General features: G+C 38.6%; 2 protein-coding genes across 2 annotated transcripts; one reads left to right on the top strand and one right to left on the bottom strand.

Moving 5' to 3' along the window:
* Positions 1-840: 840 nt before the first annotated feature.
* On the top strand, positions 841-1,479 carry LOC143023358 (serine/threonine-protein kinase pim-2-like). The gene has a single exon (XM_076181877.1). The coding sequence runs from the start codon at positions 841-843 to the stop codon at positions 1,477-1,479; it is 639 nt and encodes a 212-aa protein (XP_076037992.1).
* Positions 1,480-18,810: 17,331 nt separating this feature from the next.
* On the bottom strand, positions 18,811-19,551 carry LOC143023357 (serine/threonine-protein kinase pim-2-like). Its single transcript, XM_076181876.1, has one exon. It carries the CDS (start codon positions 19,549-19,551, stop codon positions 18,811-18,813), a length of 741 nt encoding a protein of 246 aa, XP_076037991.1.
* Between the last annotated feature and the right edge of the window lie 546 nt (positions 19,552-20,097).

Genomic DNA, 20,097 nt, shown 5'->3' with positions numbered 1-20,097 from the left:
GTGGCGGTGCGAGGGAGGGGCAGACGGGCGGGTGTTGTATGGTCTCTTTCCTTCCAATCACAACTCTGAAAACAGAGAATTACGCGATTGGGAATTGTGTGTAAATGTCAGAAGTGTAAACTCGCTCACCAGCGTCAGCGAGAGGCCAGCGTTAGGTTGCGGGCCGGTTGGATAGAGAGGTGTCCCAAGTATCTCCGTCTACCAGCCTGCGATCAGATTGAGCGTTCTGAGTGAGACGGTTTGGGCCTCTGCTTTTGCCAGCGAGCAAGTGTGCGTGTGCCTCTTTTCTTCCAAGCACTACTCTGAAAACAGAGATTTACGTGACTTGGGAAATGTGTGTATTTGTCTTGGTGTAAACCCGCCTGCCGACGTCAGCGTAGAGGTCGGCCATGCCAGACCGGCAGCAGCAAGGAGATATCTCTCCCCACTACCACCGGCCGGCGAAGATTCCTTGGAGCTTGTTGAGAGAGCTGGTTGAAGAGACGTCCGACCTCTACGAGCGCTGTGTTGATTCTGTCTCGGTCGCCTGGACGGACCGCCATGGCCAAAGACCTTTTGAGAGGGATGGACAGTGGCGAGAACACCCATTGGAGGGACCACTACGAGGTGCAGGAACCTCTAGGAAAAGGCGGTTTTGGATGCGTTTACTTGGCGAAGAGTCTCGCCATGGGCACCCAGGTAGCAGCCATCAAAGAAGTCCCCCTCTCCCGCGTCGACACCTGGGGGCGACGCGAAGGAGTGAGAGTGAGTGCCCATTGAGGCCTCTCTATTGCACAAGGTCCAGACTATTCCCGGGGTCATTGAACTATATGAGTGTTTCGTTTCCGACGGGAATTTCTAATGGAGCTGGTCCCTGAAGCGACCTCTATATATGATTCTATGGAAAAGTCCGGCAAGCTCCCAGATAAGGATATTAAAAGGCTCTTCATCGATATCGTTAAAACTGTTCAAAGATGTCTCAACGCAGGCGTTTCTCATAAGGACATTAAACCTGAGAACGTCTTGCTGTACCATGATCCAGCAACGGGGCAATTCGGGACAAAGTTAATCGACTTCGGTTGTGGGGAAACCATTAGAGGATACATGGGAGGACATACAGGCGGGACAACTATTTACTGGCCACCAGAATATATCGCCGATGGAGAGTTCCTGCATGTCCCGGCGACTGTGTGGAGCCTTGGGACACTCCTCTACTACCTGGTGTGCAAGGACGATCCCTTCTACGACGAAGACGAGATCATAAAAGCTAACCCGCCCTTCCCCGACGACCTTCCCCTTAAATGCCGTGACTTAATTATGAAATGCTTCGCAATGGACCCATGGGAGCGGCCCACCCTCCATGGGATCTTGTCCCACCCTTGGCTGAAGGGTCTTGGCCGCTCCAAGGAAGGGGACGAGCTCGAGGACCCCGATCCTAAGCTCTTCCCTCATGAAGTCTTCGGGAAATTGTACCTGAAAAGGAAACGCAAGAGGAAATAGAACCCCCAGACCCCCAAAAGGAAGAACAGTAAACGAGGTCTACCAGAAGCTAACGACAAGGAAGTCTCTCCACCTATACAAAAGCGCCATAAAAAGGATTAATCAAGCCCCATACGCCCTCATCATCTTTTACATGCTAAAATTGACATTAGCATTGTACGATGAACATGCCCAGGAAAAATCTCTCTCAGCTCTAAAAAAATGACTTTATGAAAAAATAAAGAGAAATCTAAAGAAGGAAATAAGTTTTGACCAGCAAGCGTGCCCTTCCAATTTTTGACATTGGAAACAAAGGTGAATATTGCAACGAGGTACAGTTAGAAACTTGCCTCGACGGGATGATGGAAATATTCCCACCGGACTTCAGCTTCGTCATCGGGGAAACCTTGTCTTCATCTTGTCCCTCGCCTCAATCCCCCGTTGTCGCAGCTTCAGCTAACCTCGAGGATTCCGTCAGTGGTCTTTCCAGGTCTCGGTCATCTCCGAGTAGATTTTGCATTAGTAATTCCGACCTTGAGGCGAGGGGGGTGGGCAAAGATGACCAGCCTCAGTTCGTGGTCGAGTGCGAACAGAGGCTATCACATCGTCAGACCTTCTGCTTTCTTGGTACTCGCCCTTAAGACCGAGTAACCAACACTAGCTCGAATTCAAAGGAAGTTAGAAAAAAATGTATTATGAAAATGGACAACTACAGGAAGTGATGAAAGTAATTGAAATATCTAAAGGAGCAATAAAACGTTTTTGAACGTTAATGAAAGAGAAACCGCATAATTTTCTCCGGAGTCGATTTGGCAACAAAGAATAATCCTCAAATTACGGATTCTTGGCAAGGAAGAAAATCGAGCCCAAATCTATTCTGGCCTTTGCTGGTCGTGCAAGACTGGCATCAACAACAATGGCCCCTCGACAATTACGAGACGGAAAAAGAGCCTCATCATAAAGGGTTAAATCGCTTTTGTGAGCAAGAGCCTTTTGCTACCGAACCCGTGCATAAATGAAAAAGCCAAATAGAGATGGAAAACGTCCACACCAGAAAAATAGGAGTCTCTCCTTAGTCACCATAATGGCAGAACTGAAAAAAAGATTTCATCAGAACGAGCCATGAAGAGAGAAAAAGACAAACTGAATATGAAGAGCAACAAACATAAAAGGACATGGAATAGTGAAAAGGTTCAGTAAATGAACTCGTCTTAAAGAGCCATATACAGGGGCAGAATACCCTCCCCTCAGCTGAATAAAATCGCCTGGCGACAAAAGAATAAATATACGAAATTTAAAACAGAGTCAAAGGCTTGACCTAGAAAGATGCTTCCCTCAGCTGAATAAAACAGCTTTTGGATAAACAGAATTACTGAAAAAAATAATAACTGATGATTTGAATTGAAAAGCTGAAGACTTAACTGAGTGTGGCTTACTGTCAAATAGATAAAATCACTTTGTGATCGTCAGACCACACATACAAGTCCCATAAGACAAGGGAAAGGTGCCCATGGAATAAACTACCTGCAGAGGCAGTGGAATGTAGTTCAGTTCGAAGCTTTAAGAATAATTTAGAATAGCTTCCCAGAATAGACCATAATGACAATAAACAAAAGTGGAGAAAGCACACTTCCCTATTTTACTCCTGAAGTCACAATGAAATATTTTCCCTTAATTTTGCTTCCTGGGTCTTAACTTGATATGCATTATTTGTGCAAGTGCTCTTTATGGCCCTTTTAATTCTGAGGGTATGTCATACTCTTCCTTGTCTAAAATGTTACACAAGGATTTCCTAGGTACCCGATCGAAGGCTTTTACCAGATCCACTAAGGCTACATAAATGTTCTTATTCCACTCCCAGTTTTTCTTAGACAGCATTTTCAGGGCAAAATTTAGATCAATGGTGGATCTTCCAGATCTAAAGTCACAATATCATTCATCAAAATTGTCCTCTACATCCCTCTTAGTCTCTTTTCTAGTATTTTTTCATAAACTTTTGCTATATGTGGCATTAAAGATATTCTTCTGTAGATTTTGTAGTCCGGTTTGTCTCCTTTATTTCTATATATTGGGTATATTACATATTTAGTCTAATCCTCAGGTATTTTTCCTGCATCCCATAATTTGCTCAAGATGTCTTTTACCAATAGAATCCCTTCTTTCCCAATATTCTTTAATATATCTGATGGAATCGTGTCTTCTCCTGTAGCTTTGCCATATTTAATTTGTTTTAATGACGTCATTTCATCAACTGTAATTGATCCTTCGTTTAATTCTAGAATTCCATCTATATTGTTCTCTGATTCATTTGGTTCCACATTATTTGGTATTATATTCAACAGTTTTTTTTATAGTAGTTTTTTTTCCCATTTTCTGTTAATTTCTTCTCCAATTTCAACTCTAACAGCATATGACGGCGGTGCTGATGCCCTTCTTCAGGTTTTAGCTATACTGTAAATAAGCTCGCTGGCTGAGCGGGTTAGGGCGTCGTTACTTGCGGCGAAGGTCAAGGGGATGGCGGTTCGAATCCTGTCACCGGCCAAGTTGAACCAAGGGCATTATTCATTAAATTCCACGCTACAAAGTCAAATAAATAAGCTTTCTAGCTCCTAGTAAATCCTGTTCTTTTTATGATTTTTTTTTTTTTTTTTTTTTGCTCTTTCTTCCTCTCTTCTAGCATCAACACACTCCAGCCGATTTTTTATTCTCCTTTTCTTCCATTTTCGGAATTTCTTCTTTTTTGTTTTAACAGTCTCTTTGATATTTTCGGCGCAGCAAGGCGTGTTTTTTTTTTAACTATATGATATCTTCCTGTCCTCTAAATGTTCCCACATTTAATGTAGCCATTCGAGAAAAAGACCTGGGTAAGTTCCCAGAATGATTCCATAGGCAGGGTCCATTTCCGTGTGGTCGTTGATCAAGACTAACGTCAGGGCTCCGAGGCAAAAGGTGAATTTCTTGAGCCCTGTCAGTCACACATCGGCCGCCTTGCTAGGCCTGCCTGCCTGCCTGCCTACCTGTCGCAGACCTTTCGAGACTGTGAATCGGTACCACTTGGTGTCCACTCCCTTCCGGTCACAGGTCTGTTTGCACCAAACCCAAGGGAAAGACGCCACTGGGAACGAACCGTTGCACTTGGTCAAAGTGAAGCAGTCTCTCTTGTCGATTTTTTTTTTTTTTTTCCTAGAGGTGTGGACTGTGTTTTTTGTTTTGTCTCTTTTAGATGGTGAAAAAAAAATCTTAGAGTGGTGGATTTTTATTATTTATTTATTTCTATTTTTTAGAGTGGTGTTTTTTCTTCGAGAGAGATAGATAGATAGATAGATAGATAGATAGATAGAGAGAGAGAGAGAGAGAGAGAGAGAGAGAGAGAGAGAGAGAGAGAGAAAGAGATAGGTAGATTTTTTTTAGCACTTTCGTATATTACATCCAGTGCAGAAGTACTTTTTGCATTGGATGTAATATTCGAAAGCGCTCTGCTTCGTTAATTTCTTTTTTCCAAGTGGGCTACTTTACATAAGTGAACACACGTAGCCGTGTTTTTATTATAGAGAGAGAGAGAGAGAGAGAGAGAGAGAGAGAGAGAGAGAGAGAGAGAGAGAGAGAGAGAGAGAGAGAGAGAGAGAGAGAGAGAGGGGGGGATTATGTCATGAAACATAGGGAAGATGAAAGAATCCCACTATCGGAGAAAGTAAACGGAAAAAGAATAGAATTAACCGTATATTTCGAGCACTCTCTGTGGTCCTCTTCAGCGAATAGTTACATAGTGTACAAGTGTTATATAATCGGTACAAAGGGATACATTGCGAACATGGAAAGGTGGCTCAAGTAACTCTACCTTGGTAACGATTGCTGTCTTCCAAGCCATCTGCATTATGTGATTTTTTTTATTGCTAATGTTGTTAAACAATCTGATGACCATTGTCCTTTAAACCTATTACAACTTGGGTAATTTTTAATTAATGATGACTCGATGATCTTCCTCCGGACACTCCACTTAGAGTTCTAGATGAGCCCTGTGCAACCTGCGGCCCAAGGGCCACATGCGGCCCTCAAAGGCTTTCATCTGTGGCGGCCCTCCCTCCTTTTCTCCTAGAAATAAATAAGCTATAATGCGGCCCTCAGAGAGAGGGTAGCAGCCTTTCATTTGCTAATTGATGGTCAGGAAAATGTCTGTGTTTGATCATTCTTATGATAATGATCCCAGTTAACCAATATTAAGTAGTTATTTAGGTTTGTACATTATAGAGATAAGGTATGGTAGCCTTTCATTTGCTCATTTATAGTAAGGAAAATACATTTGTTTCGGACAATTCTTATTTTTGTGATCCCAATTTAAATAAAATCCGTAACAAACTACTTATCTATCTTTATCAGTATAATCTCACATAATATGTCTTCGATCGTAGTAAATAGCATGAAATAGTTATAAAGGTTAATTGGCCCTCCATACCAACAGAATCATGACTAGTGGCCCTTTGGGAAGAAAGGTAGCACACCCCTCTTCTAGAGGATTTATTTCTGCTTTCTCCCAATTTATGCGATGGTCTTTCATGGAGGTGTGTAGAAATATGGCAGAGTTTTCTCGTGCATATTTCACGGAGTTCTTGTGCTCTTTAATTCTTGTTTTGAGGTCTCTTCCGTTTGACCCCAATAAACTCGTTCACAATCTCTACAAGGTATTTTGTGAACTCCTTGGCTGTCATCCGTCTTATCTCTATGGTGGACATTTACTACTTTACTAAATAGGCTATTGGGATGATTGAACACAGCATTTATTTTATCCTTATATCCTTTAGAAATGTCTTGTATTGTATTATCAAATGGTAGAATGATACGCTTATTATCCCAGATGACCTATTTATTCTATTTTATCTATTTATCTATTCGTTTATTTAGTCATTTATAACTTTTTAGTGGCAGAGTTTGACAAAAGCATCACTTCATTCATGTTATATGTCATCTAGTGTGACGTTATGAATACTACACGTGACGTAGGGGTGAAGTCATATATTTTTCACGTAACTCAAGTGTGACGTCATACAGTAGCATTTCTTTAATTTGATAAACTTCGTCGACAACTAGATGGAACCGTGCTCAAAGGGACAGCGGATATATGTATGTATGCATGAAGGTATGTATACATATGTTATGTATGTGTGTATGTATGCATTTATGTATGTATGTATGTATGCATGTACGTATGCATGTACGTATGTATGTATATATGTACACTATGATCATTTGCATATATATATGTATGCACGCGTGTATGTGCGCATATATGTATGTATGTATGTATGTATGTATGTATGTATGTATGTATGTATGTATGTATGTATGTATGTATGTATGAATGTACACATATGTGTATGTATGTATACATGTATGTATGTATATGTACGTGTGTATGTAAGCATATATGTATATATATGTATGCATGTATGTATGTATGTATGTATGTATGTATGTATGTATGTATGTATGTATGTATGTATGTATGTATGTATGTATGTATGTATGTATGTATGTATGTATGTATGTACGCATATTCACTCACTCACTCCGCTGGATCTTGAACCTCGTGTAGATTCTGGTCCGCCAACAGTAATCCTCTCCATACCCTTCAGACCTGTGCTGCTTCCATCCAGGTTATTTTATTTATTCCTCTTCTGTCCATCTCCGCATCCACTCCATCTATCCATCTCATTCGAGGTCTCCCTCTGGGTCTTCTTCCAGGCATTCTACCCATCATAACTCGTTTTGGAATTCTATGATCCTCCATACGCGCCACATGCCCAACCCATCTCAATTTTGTTCTACTTATAACATCTGTTATTTTCTCTTGTTTAGTTATTTCCCTCAGCTCATTATTGTGTCGCCCTCTCCACCTATTCTCATTTTCATCAAAACCTGGTCCAGTAATTCGCCTCAATATTGTATTCTCAAACACCAGTAGTCTTTGTTCCATTTGTTTTGTTAAGCTCCATGTCTCACTGGCATATAAAACTATAGGTCGTAGGATTGCATTGTAGATTCTTAATTTTGTATTTCTTGATATGCTTTTCTTCTTTAATATTGGTACAAAGGTTAAAATAACATCTGTTTGCTGAAGCGATTCTTATATTTATTTCTGTCTTCATCTTGTTTCTATTTGTTACTGTTGCACCTAGATATCTGAAACTCTCTACTTCCTCTATTCTCTTGTCTTCGAAAAAGACATCATCTACGTTCCTCTCCTCTCTGCTCATACCCATTATTTTGGTTTTATCGAAATTTATTTGCAGCCCAACTCTCTCTGCTGTCTCTCTTAGTGGGGTGATTAGATCTTTCAAATCATCTCTACTCTCGGCAATTAGGCCCACATCATTAGCGTATGTTAGATTATTGACCTTAATGTTGTCCAGTTTACATCCACCCTCTCTACTGTATTTATCATTGTCCTAGTTATTTTCTCCATCACCAAGTTAAATAGCAAACAAGATAATACACATCCTTGCCTCAAGCCATTCTCGATTTCGAAACATTCCGAATATCTTCCATCAACCCTTACCACTGATTTTGTGTTTGTAAGACAGACTTTTATTAAACGTATTATATTGGCCGGTATTCCAAATTCCTTTAGTATGCCCCATACACTCTGTCTGTATATACTGTCGTACGCTTGCTTGAAACCAATAAACAAATGGTATTGCATCGTATTATACTCCCATGCTTTCTCTATTACTTGTTTTAATGTGAAAATATGGTCAATCGTTGACTTTCCACTCATAAATCCACACTGATAATCTCCTATTACACACTCTGCGTATACCTTCAATCTAGTATATAGTACTCTAGCAAGGATCTTATATCCAGTCTGTAACAGTGTAATGCCCCTGTAATTTATACATTCGTTTTTATTTCCTTTTTTTATGTATTGGTATTATCACTCCTTCATTCCATGATGATGGTATTCTTTCCTTTCTCCATATTAGCTGTATTAATTCTGTCAATTTTCTTTCTAGAACTTCTCCACCTGATTTTAAGAGTTCTACTGGGATATTATATCTTCCTGGAGCTTTATTACTGTTTAAACCTCTGATGCATTTTCTTATTTCCTCCAGCGATGGTTCCTCCAGGTAATCCTCTGGTCCTTGTATATCTTTACTAATCAAAGGATTTTCAGGTTCAGGTCTATTTAAGAGTTCCCTAAAATATTCTTACCATCGTTCCATTACCTGTATGTATTTATGTACGTATGTATGTATGTATGTATGTATGTATGTATGTATGTATGTATGCATGTATGTATGTATGTATGTATGTATGTATGTATGTATGTATGTATGTATGTATGTATGTATGTATGTATGTATGTATGTATGCATGTATGTATGTATGTATGTATGTATGTATGTATGTATGTATGTATGTATGTATGTGCGCATATATGTATGTATATATGTATGTATGTATGTATGTATGTATGCATATATGTATGTATGTATGTATGTATGTATGTATGTATGTATGTATGTATGCATATATGTATGCATTTATGTATGTATGTATGTATGCATATATGTATGTATTTATATATGTATGTATGCATGTATGTATGTATGTATGTATGTACAGTATGTATGTGCAGTATGTATGTATGTATGTACAGTATGTATGTATGCATGTGTATATGTATGTTCGTATGTATGTATGTATGTATGCATATATGTATGTATGTATGTGTGTATGTATGTATGTATGTATGTATGTATGTATGTATGTATGTATGTATGTATGCATGTATGTTAGTGTGTATGCATGTATGCACACAAACACATATATACACATATATACGAACATACATATACACATACATACAAACATACACACATACATACATATATACATACATATATGCATACATACATACATACATACATACATACATACATACATACATACATACATACATACATACATACATACATACATACATACATACATACATACATACATACATACATACATACATACATACATACATACATACATACATACATACATACATACATGCATGCATATACAACTCGATGATGCAATGGTAGTGTTCACTGGCGCCACTACGACGGTTCGAGTTGGCATCCAGCCCAGGACTGAAATAATTTTAGTATCGATGCAATGCGAGTCGTTACTCCAACTCTCGTGGGCGGGGAGTTGGGGTGTTTGTGCGTGTAAGGTCACAGCATTACCCATAGATCGGTCATATATGAGCTCTGAGCTCTCTTCCGGGAAGGAAATAGCTGTGAAAGGGTTACAGAGGAGGATTACAAAGGAGGAGCATCATGCCGACAGGAGACCTTTTGATCCATAAGTTGATCGGATGCGAAAAAAGTGATAATAATGATAAATGAATAGATAAATAGATATATAAATATATAAAATTGTAATGTAAATAATAATAGATAAGATAGATAGATAAATAAATAAATTGGTATAGTTAGATATTAAACAAACAAGTAAATAGTAAATAATAATAAATTGACAGATAAATGATAATGATAATCAAACAAATAATAATAAACAAACAATAACAAACAAATAATCAAATAATATAGAATAAATGGCAGGTATTACAGCATCTTGTTTAGGTGTTTATCTAAATGAATCTTAAAGCTTCGAAACTGAACTACATTGCACTGTCTCCGCAGGAAGTTTATTCCATTCATTAACTACACGTTTGGCGAAGTTGTTTCTACCCGCTCCCAAATTAAATCTATGTCCTGACAGTTTGGGACCATTATTTCTTGTCGGATTCTCATTCAGGGTGAAAACTTTGTGACTTCTGATGTCAATTCCCTTTAGAATCTTAAAGACCAGTATCAAGTCAACTCTGAGTCTACGCTTTTTTAGGGAAAACAGATTTATGTGTTCTAGTCGGTTTTCGTATGATTTATTTTTGATATTTGGATTCAGTTTTCCCTGAATGAGAATCCGACAAGAAATAATGGTCCCAAACTGTCAGGACATAGATTTAATTTGGGAGCGGGTAGAAACAACTTCGCCAAACGTGTAGTTAATGAATGGAATAAACTTCCTGCACAGGTAGTGCAATGTAGTTCAGTTCGAAGCTTTAAGATTCGTCTAGATAAGCACCTAAGCAAGATGCTGTAATACCTGCCATTTATTCTATATTATTTTATTATTTGTTATTATTTGTCTGTTTATTATTATTTGTCTGATTATCATTATTATTTATCTGTCAATTTATTATTATTTACTATTTACTTGTTTGTTTAATATCTAACTATACCAATTTATTTATTTATCTATTTATCTTATCTATTATTATTTACATTACAATTTTATATATTTATATATCTATTTATCTATTCATTTATCATTATTATCACTTTTTTCGCATCCGATCTACTTATGGATCAAAAGGTCTCCTGTCGGCATGATGCTCCTCCTTTGTAATCCTCCTCTGTAACCCTTTCACAGCTATTTCCTTCCCGGAAGAGAGCTCAGAGCTCATATATGACCGATCTATGGGTAATGCTGTGACCCTACACGCACAAACACCCCAACTCCCCGCCCACGAGAGTTGGAGTAACGACTCGCAGTGCATCGATACTAAAATTATTTCAGTCCTGGGCTGGATGCCAACTCGAACCATCGTAGTGGCGCCAGTGAACGCTACCATTGCGCCATCGAGTTGTATATGCATGCATGTATGTATGTATGTATGTATGTATGTATGTATGTAGGTATGTATGTAAGTATGTAAGTATGTATGTAAGTATGTATGTATGTATGTATGCATGTGTATGTATGTATGTATGTGTGTATGTATGTATGTGTGTATGTATGTATGTATGTATGTATGTATGTATGTATGTATGTATGTATGCATATATGTATGTATATATGTATGTATGTGTGTATGTTTGTATGTATGTGTATATGTATGTTCGTATATATGTGTATATATGTGTTTGTGTGCATATATGCATACACACTAACATACACGCATACATACATACATACATACATACATACATACATACATACATACATACATACACACATACATACATACATATATGCATACATACATACATACATACGAACATACATATACACATGCATACATACATACTGTACATACATACGTACATACTGCACATACATACTGTACATACATACATACATACATACATGCATACATACATATATAAATACATATATATATATGCATACATACATACATACATAAATGCATACATATATGCATACATATATACATACATACATACATGCATACATAAATACATACATATATGCATACATACATACATACATACATACATATATACATACATATATGCGCACATACATACATACATACATACATACATACATACATACATACATACATACATACATACATACATACATACATGCATACATATATACATACATACATACATACATACATACATACATACATACATACATACATACATACATACATACATACATACATACATACATACATACATACATACATACATACATACATACATACGTACGTACATAAATACATACAGGTAATGGAACGATGGTAAAATATTTTAGGGAACTCTTAAATAGACCTGAACCTGAAAATCCTTTGATTAGTAAAGATATACAAGGACCAGAGGATTACCTGGAGGAACCATCGCTGGAGGAAATAAGAAAATGCATCAGAGGTTTAAACAGTAATAAAGCTCCAGGAAGATATAATATCCCAGTAGAACTCTTAAAATTAGGTGGAGAAGTTTTAGAAAGAAAATTGACAGAATTAATACAGCTAGTATGGAGAAAGGAAAGAATACCATCATCATGGAATGAAGGAGTGATAATACCAATACATAAAAAAGGAAATAAAAACGAATGTATAAATTACAGGGGCATTACACTGTTACAGACTGGATATAAGATCCTTGCTAGAGTACTATATACTAGATTGAAGGTATACGCAGAGTGTGTAATAGGAGATTATCAGTGTGGATTTATGAGTGGAAAGTCAACGATTGACCATATTTTCACATTAAAACAAGTAATAGAGAAAGCATGGGAGTATAATACGATGCAATACCATTTGTTTATTGGTTTCAAGCAAGCGTACGACAGTATATACAGACAGATTGTATGGGGCATACTAAAGGAATTTGGAATACCGGACAAGATAATACGTTTAATAAAAGTCTGTCTTACAAACACAAAATCAGTGGTAAGGGTTGATGGAAGATATTCGGAATGTTTCGAAATCGAGAATGGCTTGAGGCAAGGATGTGTGTTATCTTGTTTGCTGTTTAACTTGGTGATGGAGAAAATAACTAGGACAATGATAAATAGAGAGGGTGGATGTAAACTGGACAACATTAAGGTCAATAATCTAACATACGCTGATGATGTGGACCTAATTGCCGAGAGTAGAGATGATTTGAAAGATCTAATCACCCCACTAAGAGAGACAGCAGAGAGAGTTGGGCTGCAAATAAATTTCGATAAAACCAAAATAATGGGTATGAGCAGAGAGGAGAGGAACGTAGATGATGTGTTTTTCGAAGACAAGAGAATAGAGGAAGTAGAGAGTTTCAGATATCTAGGTGCAACAGTAACAAATAGAAACAAGATGAAGACAGAAATAAATATAAGAATCGCTTCAGCAAACAGATGTTATTTTAACCTTGTACCAATATTAAAGAAGAAAAGCATATCAAGAAATACAAAATTAAGAATCTACAATGCAATCCTACGACCTATAGTTTTATATGCCAGTGAGACATGGAGCTTAACAAAACAAATGGAACAAAGACTACTGGTGTTTGAGAATACAATATTGAGGCGAATTACTGGACCAGTTTTTGATGAAAATGAGAATAGGTGGAGAGGGCGACACAATAATGAGCTGAGTGAAATAACTAAACAAGAGAAAATAACAGATGTTATAAGTAGAACAAAATTGAGATGGGTTGGGCATGTGCCGCGTATGGAGTATCATAGAATTCCAAAACGAGTTATGATGGGCAGAATGCCTGGAAGAAGACCCAGAGGGAGACCTCGAATGAGATGGATAGATGGAGTGGATGCGGAGATGGACAGAAGAGGAATAAATAAAGTAACCTGGATGGAAGCAGCACAGGTCCGAAGGCTATGGAGAGGATTACTGTTGGCGGACCAGAATCTACACGAGGTTCAAGATCCAGCGGAGTGAGTGAGTGAATATGCGTACATACATACATACATACATACATACATACATACATACATACATACATACATACATACATACATATATACATACATACATACATGCATACATATATATACATATATGCTTACATACACACGTACATATATACATACATATATATACATATATGCTTACATACACACGTACATATATACATACAAAGGATTACAAAGGATTACAAAGGCGGAGCATGCCGACAGGAGACCTTTTGATCCATATCTAGGTCGGATGCAAAAAAAAACAAAACAAAAAAAAACATACATACATACATACATATATGCGCACATACACGCGTGCATACATATATATATGCAAATGATCATAGTGTAGATATGTACATACATACGTACATGCATACGTACATGCATACATACATACATACATAAATGCATACATACACACATACATAACATATGTATACATACCTTCATGCATACATACATATATACGCTGTCCCTTTGAGCACGGTTCCATCTAGTTGTCGACGAACTTTATCAAATTAAAGAATGGCTACTGCATGACGTCACACTTGAGTCACGTGAAAAATATATGACTTCACCCCTACGTCACGTGTAGTATTCATAACGTCACAGTAGATGACATATAACATGCATGAAGTGATGCTTTTGTCAAACTCTGCCACTAAAAAGTTATAAATGACTAAATAAACGAATAGATAAATAGATAAAATAGAATAAATAGGTCATCTGGGATAATAAGCGTATCATTCTACCATTTGATAATACAATACAAGACATTTCTAAAGGATATAAGGATAAAATAAATGCTGTTTTCAATCATCCCAATAGCCTATTTAGTAAAGTAGTAAATGTCCACCATAGAGATAAGACGGATGACAGCCAAGGAGTTCACAAAATACCTTGTAGAGATTGTGAACGAGTTTATTGGGGTCAAACGGAAGAGACCTCAAAACAAGAATTAAAGAACACAAGAACTCCGTCAAATATGCACAAGAAAACTCTGCCATATTTCTACACACCTCCATGAAAGACCATCGCATAAATTGGGAGAAAGCAGAAATAAATCCTCTAGGACAGGAGGGGTGTGCCACCTTTTTCCCCAAAGGGCCAATAGTCATGATTCTGTTGGTATGGAGGGCCACACAACTAACCTTTATAACTATTTCATGCTATTTACTACGATCGAAGACATATTATGTGAGATTATACTGATAAAGATGGATATGTAGTTTGTTACTGATTTTATTTAAATTGGGATCACAAAAATAAGAATTGTCCGAAACAAATGTATTTTCCTTACTATAAATGAGCAAATGAAAGGCTACCATACCTTATCTCTATAATGTACATACCTAAATAACTACTTAATATTGGTTAACTGGGATCATTATCATAAGAATGATCAAACACAGACATTTTCCTGACCATTAATTTGCAAATGAAAGGCTCCTACCCTCTCTCTGAGGGCCGCATTATAGCTTATTTATTTTTAGGAGAAAGGGAGAGAGGGAGGGCCGCAATCAAAGCCTTTGAGGGCCGCAGGTTGCACAGGGCTCATCTAGAACTCTAAGTGGAGTGTCCGGAGGAAGATCATCGAGTCATCAATAATTAAAAATTACCCAAGTTGTAATAGGTTTAAAGGACAATGGTCATCAGATTGTTTAACAACATTAGCAATAAAAAAAATTACATAATGCAGATGGCTTGGAAGACAGCAATCGTTACCAAGGTAGAGTTACTTGAGCCACCTTTCCATGTTTGCAATGTATCCCTTTGTACCGATTATATAACACTTGTACACTATGTAACTATTCGCTGAAGAGGACCACAGAGAGTGGTCGAAATATACGGTTAATTCTATTCTTCATCCGTTTCCTTTCTCCGATAGTGGGATTCTTTCATCTTCCCTATGTTTCATGACATAATCCCCCCCCCTCTCTCTCTCTCTCTCTCTCTCTCTCTCTCTCTCTCTCTCTCTCTCTCTCTCTCTCTCTCTCTCTCTCTCTCTAATAAGAACACGGGTACGTGTGTTCACTTATGTAAAGTAGCCCACTTGGAAAAAAGAAATTAATGAAGCAGAGCGCTTTCGAATATTACATCCAATGCAAAAAGTACTTCTGCACTGGATGTAATATACGAAAGTGCTAAAAAAAATCTACCTATCTCTTTCTCTCTCTCTCTCTCTCTCTCTCTCTCTCTCTCTCTCTCTCTCTCTCTCTCTCTCTCTCTCTCTCTCTCTCTCTCTCTCTCTCTCTCTCTCTATCTCTCTCGAAGAAAAAACACCACTCTAAAAAATAGAAATAAATAAATAATAAGAATCCACCACTCTAAGATTTTTTTTTCACCATCTAAAAGAGACAAAACAAAAAAACACAGTCCACACCTCTAGAAAAAAAAACAAAACAAAAAAAAAAAAACATCGACAAGAGAGACTGCTTCACTTTGACCAAGTGCGACGGTTCGTACCCAGTGGCGTCTTTTCCTTGGGTTTGGTGCAAACAGACCTGTGACCGAAAGGGATGTTGATGCTAGAAGAGAGGAAGAAAGAGAAAAAAAAAAAAAAAAAAAAAAAAAAAAACATAAAAAGAACAGGATTTACTAGGAGCTAGAAAGCTTATTTATTTGACTTTGTAGCGTGGAATTTAATGAACCATGCCCTTGGTTCAACTTGGCCGGTGACATGATTCGAACCGCCATCCCCTTGACCTTCGCCGCAATTAACGACGCCCTAACCCGCTCAGCCAGCGAGCGTATTTACAGTATAGCTACAACCTGGAGAAGGGCATCAGCACCGCCGTCATATGCTGTTAGAGTTGAAAATGGAGAAGAAATTAACAGAAAATGGGAAAAAAACTACTATAAAAAAACTGTTGAATATAATACCAAATAATGTGGAACCAAATGAATCAGAGAACAATATAGATGGAATTATAGAATTAAACGAAGGATCAATTACAGTCGATGAAATGACGTCATTAAAACAAATTAAATATGGCAAACCTACAGGAGAAGACACGATTCCATCAGATATATTCAAGAATATTGGGAAAGAAGGGATTCTATTGGTAAAAGACATCTCGAGCAAATTCTGGGATGCAGGAAAAATACCTGAGGATTAGACTGAATATGTAATAAACCCAATATATAGAAATAAAGGAGACAGACCGGACTACAAAATCTACAGAAGAATATCTTTGATGCCACATATAGCAAAAGTTTATGAAAAAATGCTAGAAAAGAGACTGAGAGGGATGTAAAGGACAATTTTGATGAATGATATTGTGACTTTAGACCTGGAAGATCCCCCGTAGATCTAATTTTTGCCCTGAAAATGCTGTCTAAGAAAAACTGGGAGTGGAATAAGAAAATTTATGTAGCCTTTGTGGATCTGGTAAAAGCCTTCGATCGGGTACCTAGGAAATCCTTGTGTAACATTTTAGACAAGGAAGAGTATGACATACCCTCAGAATTAAAAGGGCCATAAAGAGCACTTGCACAAATAATGCATATCAAGTTAAGACCCAGGAAGCAAAATTAATGGAAAATATTTCATTGTGACTTCAGGAGTAAAATAGGGAAGTGTGCTTTCTCCACTTTTGTTTATTGTCATTATGGGCTATTGTGGGAAGCTAGTCTAAATGATTCTTAAAGCTTCGAACTGAACTACATTCCAGTGCCTCTGCAGGAAGTTTATTCCATGGGCACCTTTCCCTTGTCTTGTGGGACTTGTATGTGTGGTCTGACGATCACAAAGTGATTTTATCTATTTGACAGTAAGCCACACTCAGTTAAGTCTTCAGCTTTTCAATTCAAATCATCAGTTATTTTTTTCAGTAATTCTGTTTATCCAAAAGCGGTTTTATTCAGCTGAGGGAAGCATCTCTTTAGGTCAAGCCTTTGACTCTGTTTTAAATTTCGTATATTTATTCTTTATGTCGCCAGGCGATTTTATTCAGCTGAGGGGAGAGTATTCTGCCACTGTATATGGCTCTTTAAGACGAGTTCATTTACTGAACCTTTTCACTATTCCATGCCCTTTTCTGTTTGTTGCTCTTCGTATTCAGTTTATCTTTTTCTCTCTTCATGGCTCGTTCTGATGAAATCTTTTTTTTCAGTTCTGCCATTATGGTGACTAAGGAGAAACTTCTATTTTTCTGGTGTGGACGTTTTCCATCTCTATTGGGCTTTCTCCTTTATGCACGGGTTTGGTAGCAAAAGGCTCTTGCTCACAAAAGCGATTTAACCCTTTACGATGAGGATCCTTTTCTGTCTCGTAATTGTCAAGGGGTCATTGTTGTTGATGCCAGTCTTGCACGACCAGCGAAGGCCAGAATAGATTTGGGCTCGACTTTCTTCCTTGCCAAGAATCCGTAATTTGAGGATTATTCTTTGTTGTCAAGTCGACTCCGGAGAAAATTATGCGGTTTCTCTTTCATTAACGTTCAAAAACGTTTTATTGCTCCTTTAGATATTTCAATTACTTTCATCACTTCCTGTAGTTGTCCATTTTCATAATACATTTTTTTCTAACTTCCTTTGAATTCGAGCTAGTGTTGGTTACTCGGTCTTAAGGGCGAGTACCAAGAAAGCAGAAGGTCTGACGATGTGATAGCCTCTGTTCGCACTCGACCACGAACTGAGGCTGGTCATCTTTGCCCACCCCCCTCGCCTCAAGGTCGGAATTACTAATGCAAAATCTACTCGGAGATGACCGAGACCTGGAAAGACCACTGACGGAATCCTCGAGGTTAGCTGAAGCTGCGACAACGGGGGATTGAGGCGAGGGACAAGATGAAGACAAGGTTTCCCCGATGACGAAGCTGAAGTCCGGTGGGAATATTTCCATCATCCCGTCGAGGCAAGTTTCTAACTGTACCTCGTTGCAATATTCACCTTTGTTTCCAATGTCAAAAATTGGAAGGGCACGCTTGCTGGTCAAAACTTATTTCCTTCTTTAAATTTCTCTTTATGTTTTCATAAAGTCATTTTTTCAGAGCTGAGAGAGATTTTTCCTGGGCATGTTCATCGTACAATGCTAATGTCAATTTTAGCATGTAAAAGATGATGAGGGCGTATGGGGCTTGATTAATCCTTTTTATGGCGCTTTTGTATAGGTGGAGAGACTTCCTTGTCGTTAGCTTCTGGTAGACCTCGTTTACTGTTCTTCCTTTTGGGGGTCTGGGGGTTCTGTTTCCTCTTGCGTTTCCTTTTCAGGTACAGTTTCCCGAAGACTTCATGAGGGAAGAGCTTAGGATCGGGGTCCTCGAACTCGTCCCCTTCCTTGGAGCGGCCAAGACCCTTCAGCCAAGGGTGGGACAAGATCCCATGGAGGGTGGGCCGCTCCCATGGGTCCATTGCGAAGCATTTCATAATTAAGTCACGGGATTTAAGGGGAAGGTCGTCGGGGAAGGGCGGGTTAGCTTTTATGATCTCGTCTTTGTCGTAGAAGGGATCGTCCTTGCACACCAGGTAGTAGAGGAGTGTCCCAAGGCTCCACACAGTCGCCGGGACATGCAGGAACTCTCCATCGGCGATATATTCTGGTGGCCAGTAAATATTTGTCCCGCCTATATGTCCTCCCATGTATCCTCTAATGGTTTCCCCACAACCGAAGTCGATTAACTTTGTCCCGAATTGCCCCGTTGCTGGATCTTGGTACAGCAAGACGTTCTCAGGTTTAATGTCCTTATGAGAAACGCCTGCGTTGAGACATCTTTGAACAGTTTTAACGATATCGATGAAGAGCCTTTTAATATCCTTATCTGGGAGCTTGCCGGACTTTTCCATGTAATCATATATAGCGGTCGCTTCAGGGACCAGCTCCATTAGAAATTTCCGTCGGAAACGAAACACTCATATAGTTCAATGACCCCGGGAATAGTCTGGACCTTGTGCAATAGAGAGGCCTCAATGGGCACTCACTCTCACTCCGCGTCGCCCCCAGGTGTCGACGCGGGAGAGGGGGACTTCTTTGATGGCTGCTACCAGGGTGCCGTTGGCGAGGCCTTTCGCCAAGTAGACGCATCCAAAACCGCCTTTTCCTAGAGGTTCCTGCACCTCGTAGCGGTCCCTCCAATGGGCGTTCTCGCCACTGTCCATCCCTCTCAAAAGGTCTTCGGCCATGGCGGTCGGTCCAGGCGACCGATCACGTGACCTAAGGTCGCATCACACATGGGGTCACTCAACGCAATCGGGTTTCGGTCTTCGTCTTTGGTGGGAACGGAACGCAAATGCCTGTGCAAACCAAACGTATCTGTCTATGTCAGCGTGGGTTTTTTCATCTGTAGGAGGAAGTTCTTTTAGTATTTCTTCGGTGATAACCACCGCTTCCGCTCTCGGAGACAATATCGCGCCGAAGAAGCTGATCACGGA

This window comes from Oratosquilla oratoria, unplaced genomic scaffold, assembly GCF_046742065.1.
Source record: "Oratosquilla oratoria isolate Oo_2021 unplaced genomic scaffold, ASM4674206v1 SCAFFOLD47, whole genome shotgun sequence".
Lineage (NCBI taxonomy): Eukaryota > Metazoa > Arthropoda > Malacostraca > Stomatopoda > Squillidae > Oratosquilla > Oratosquilla oratoria.
The sequence above is the reverse complement of the archived record's forward strand: the minus strand, read 5'-3'. Positions and strand labels throughout refer to the sequence as shown.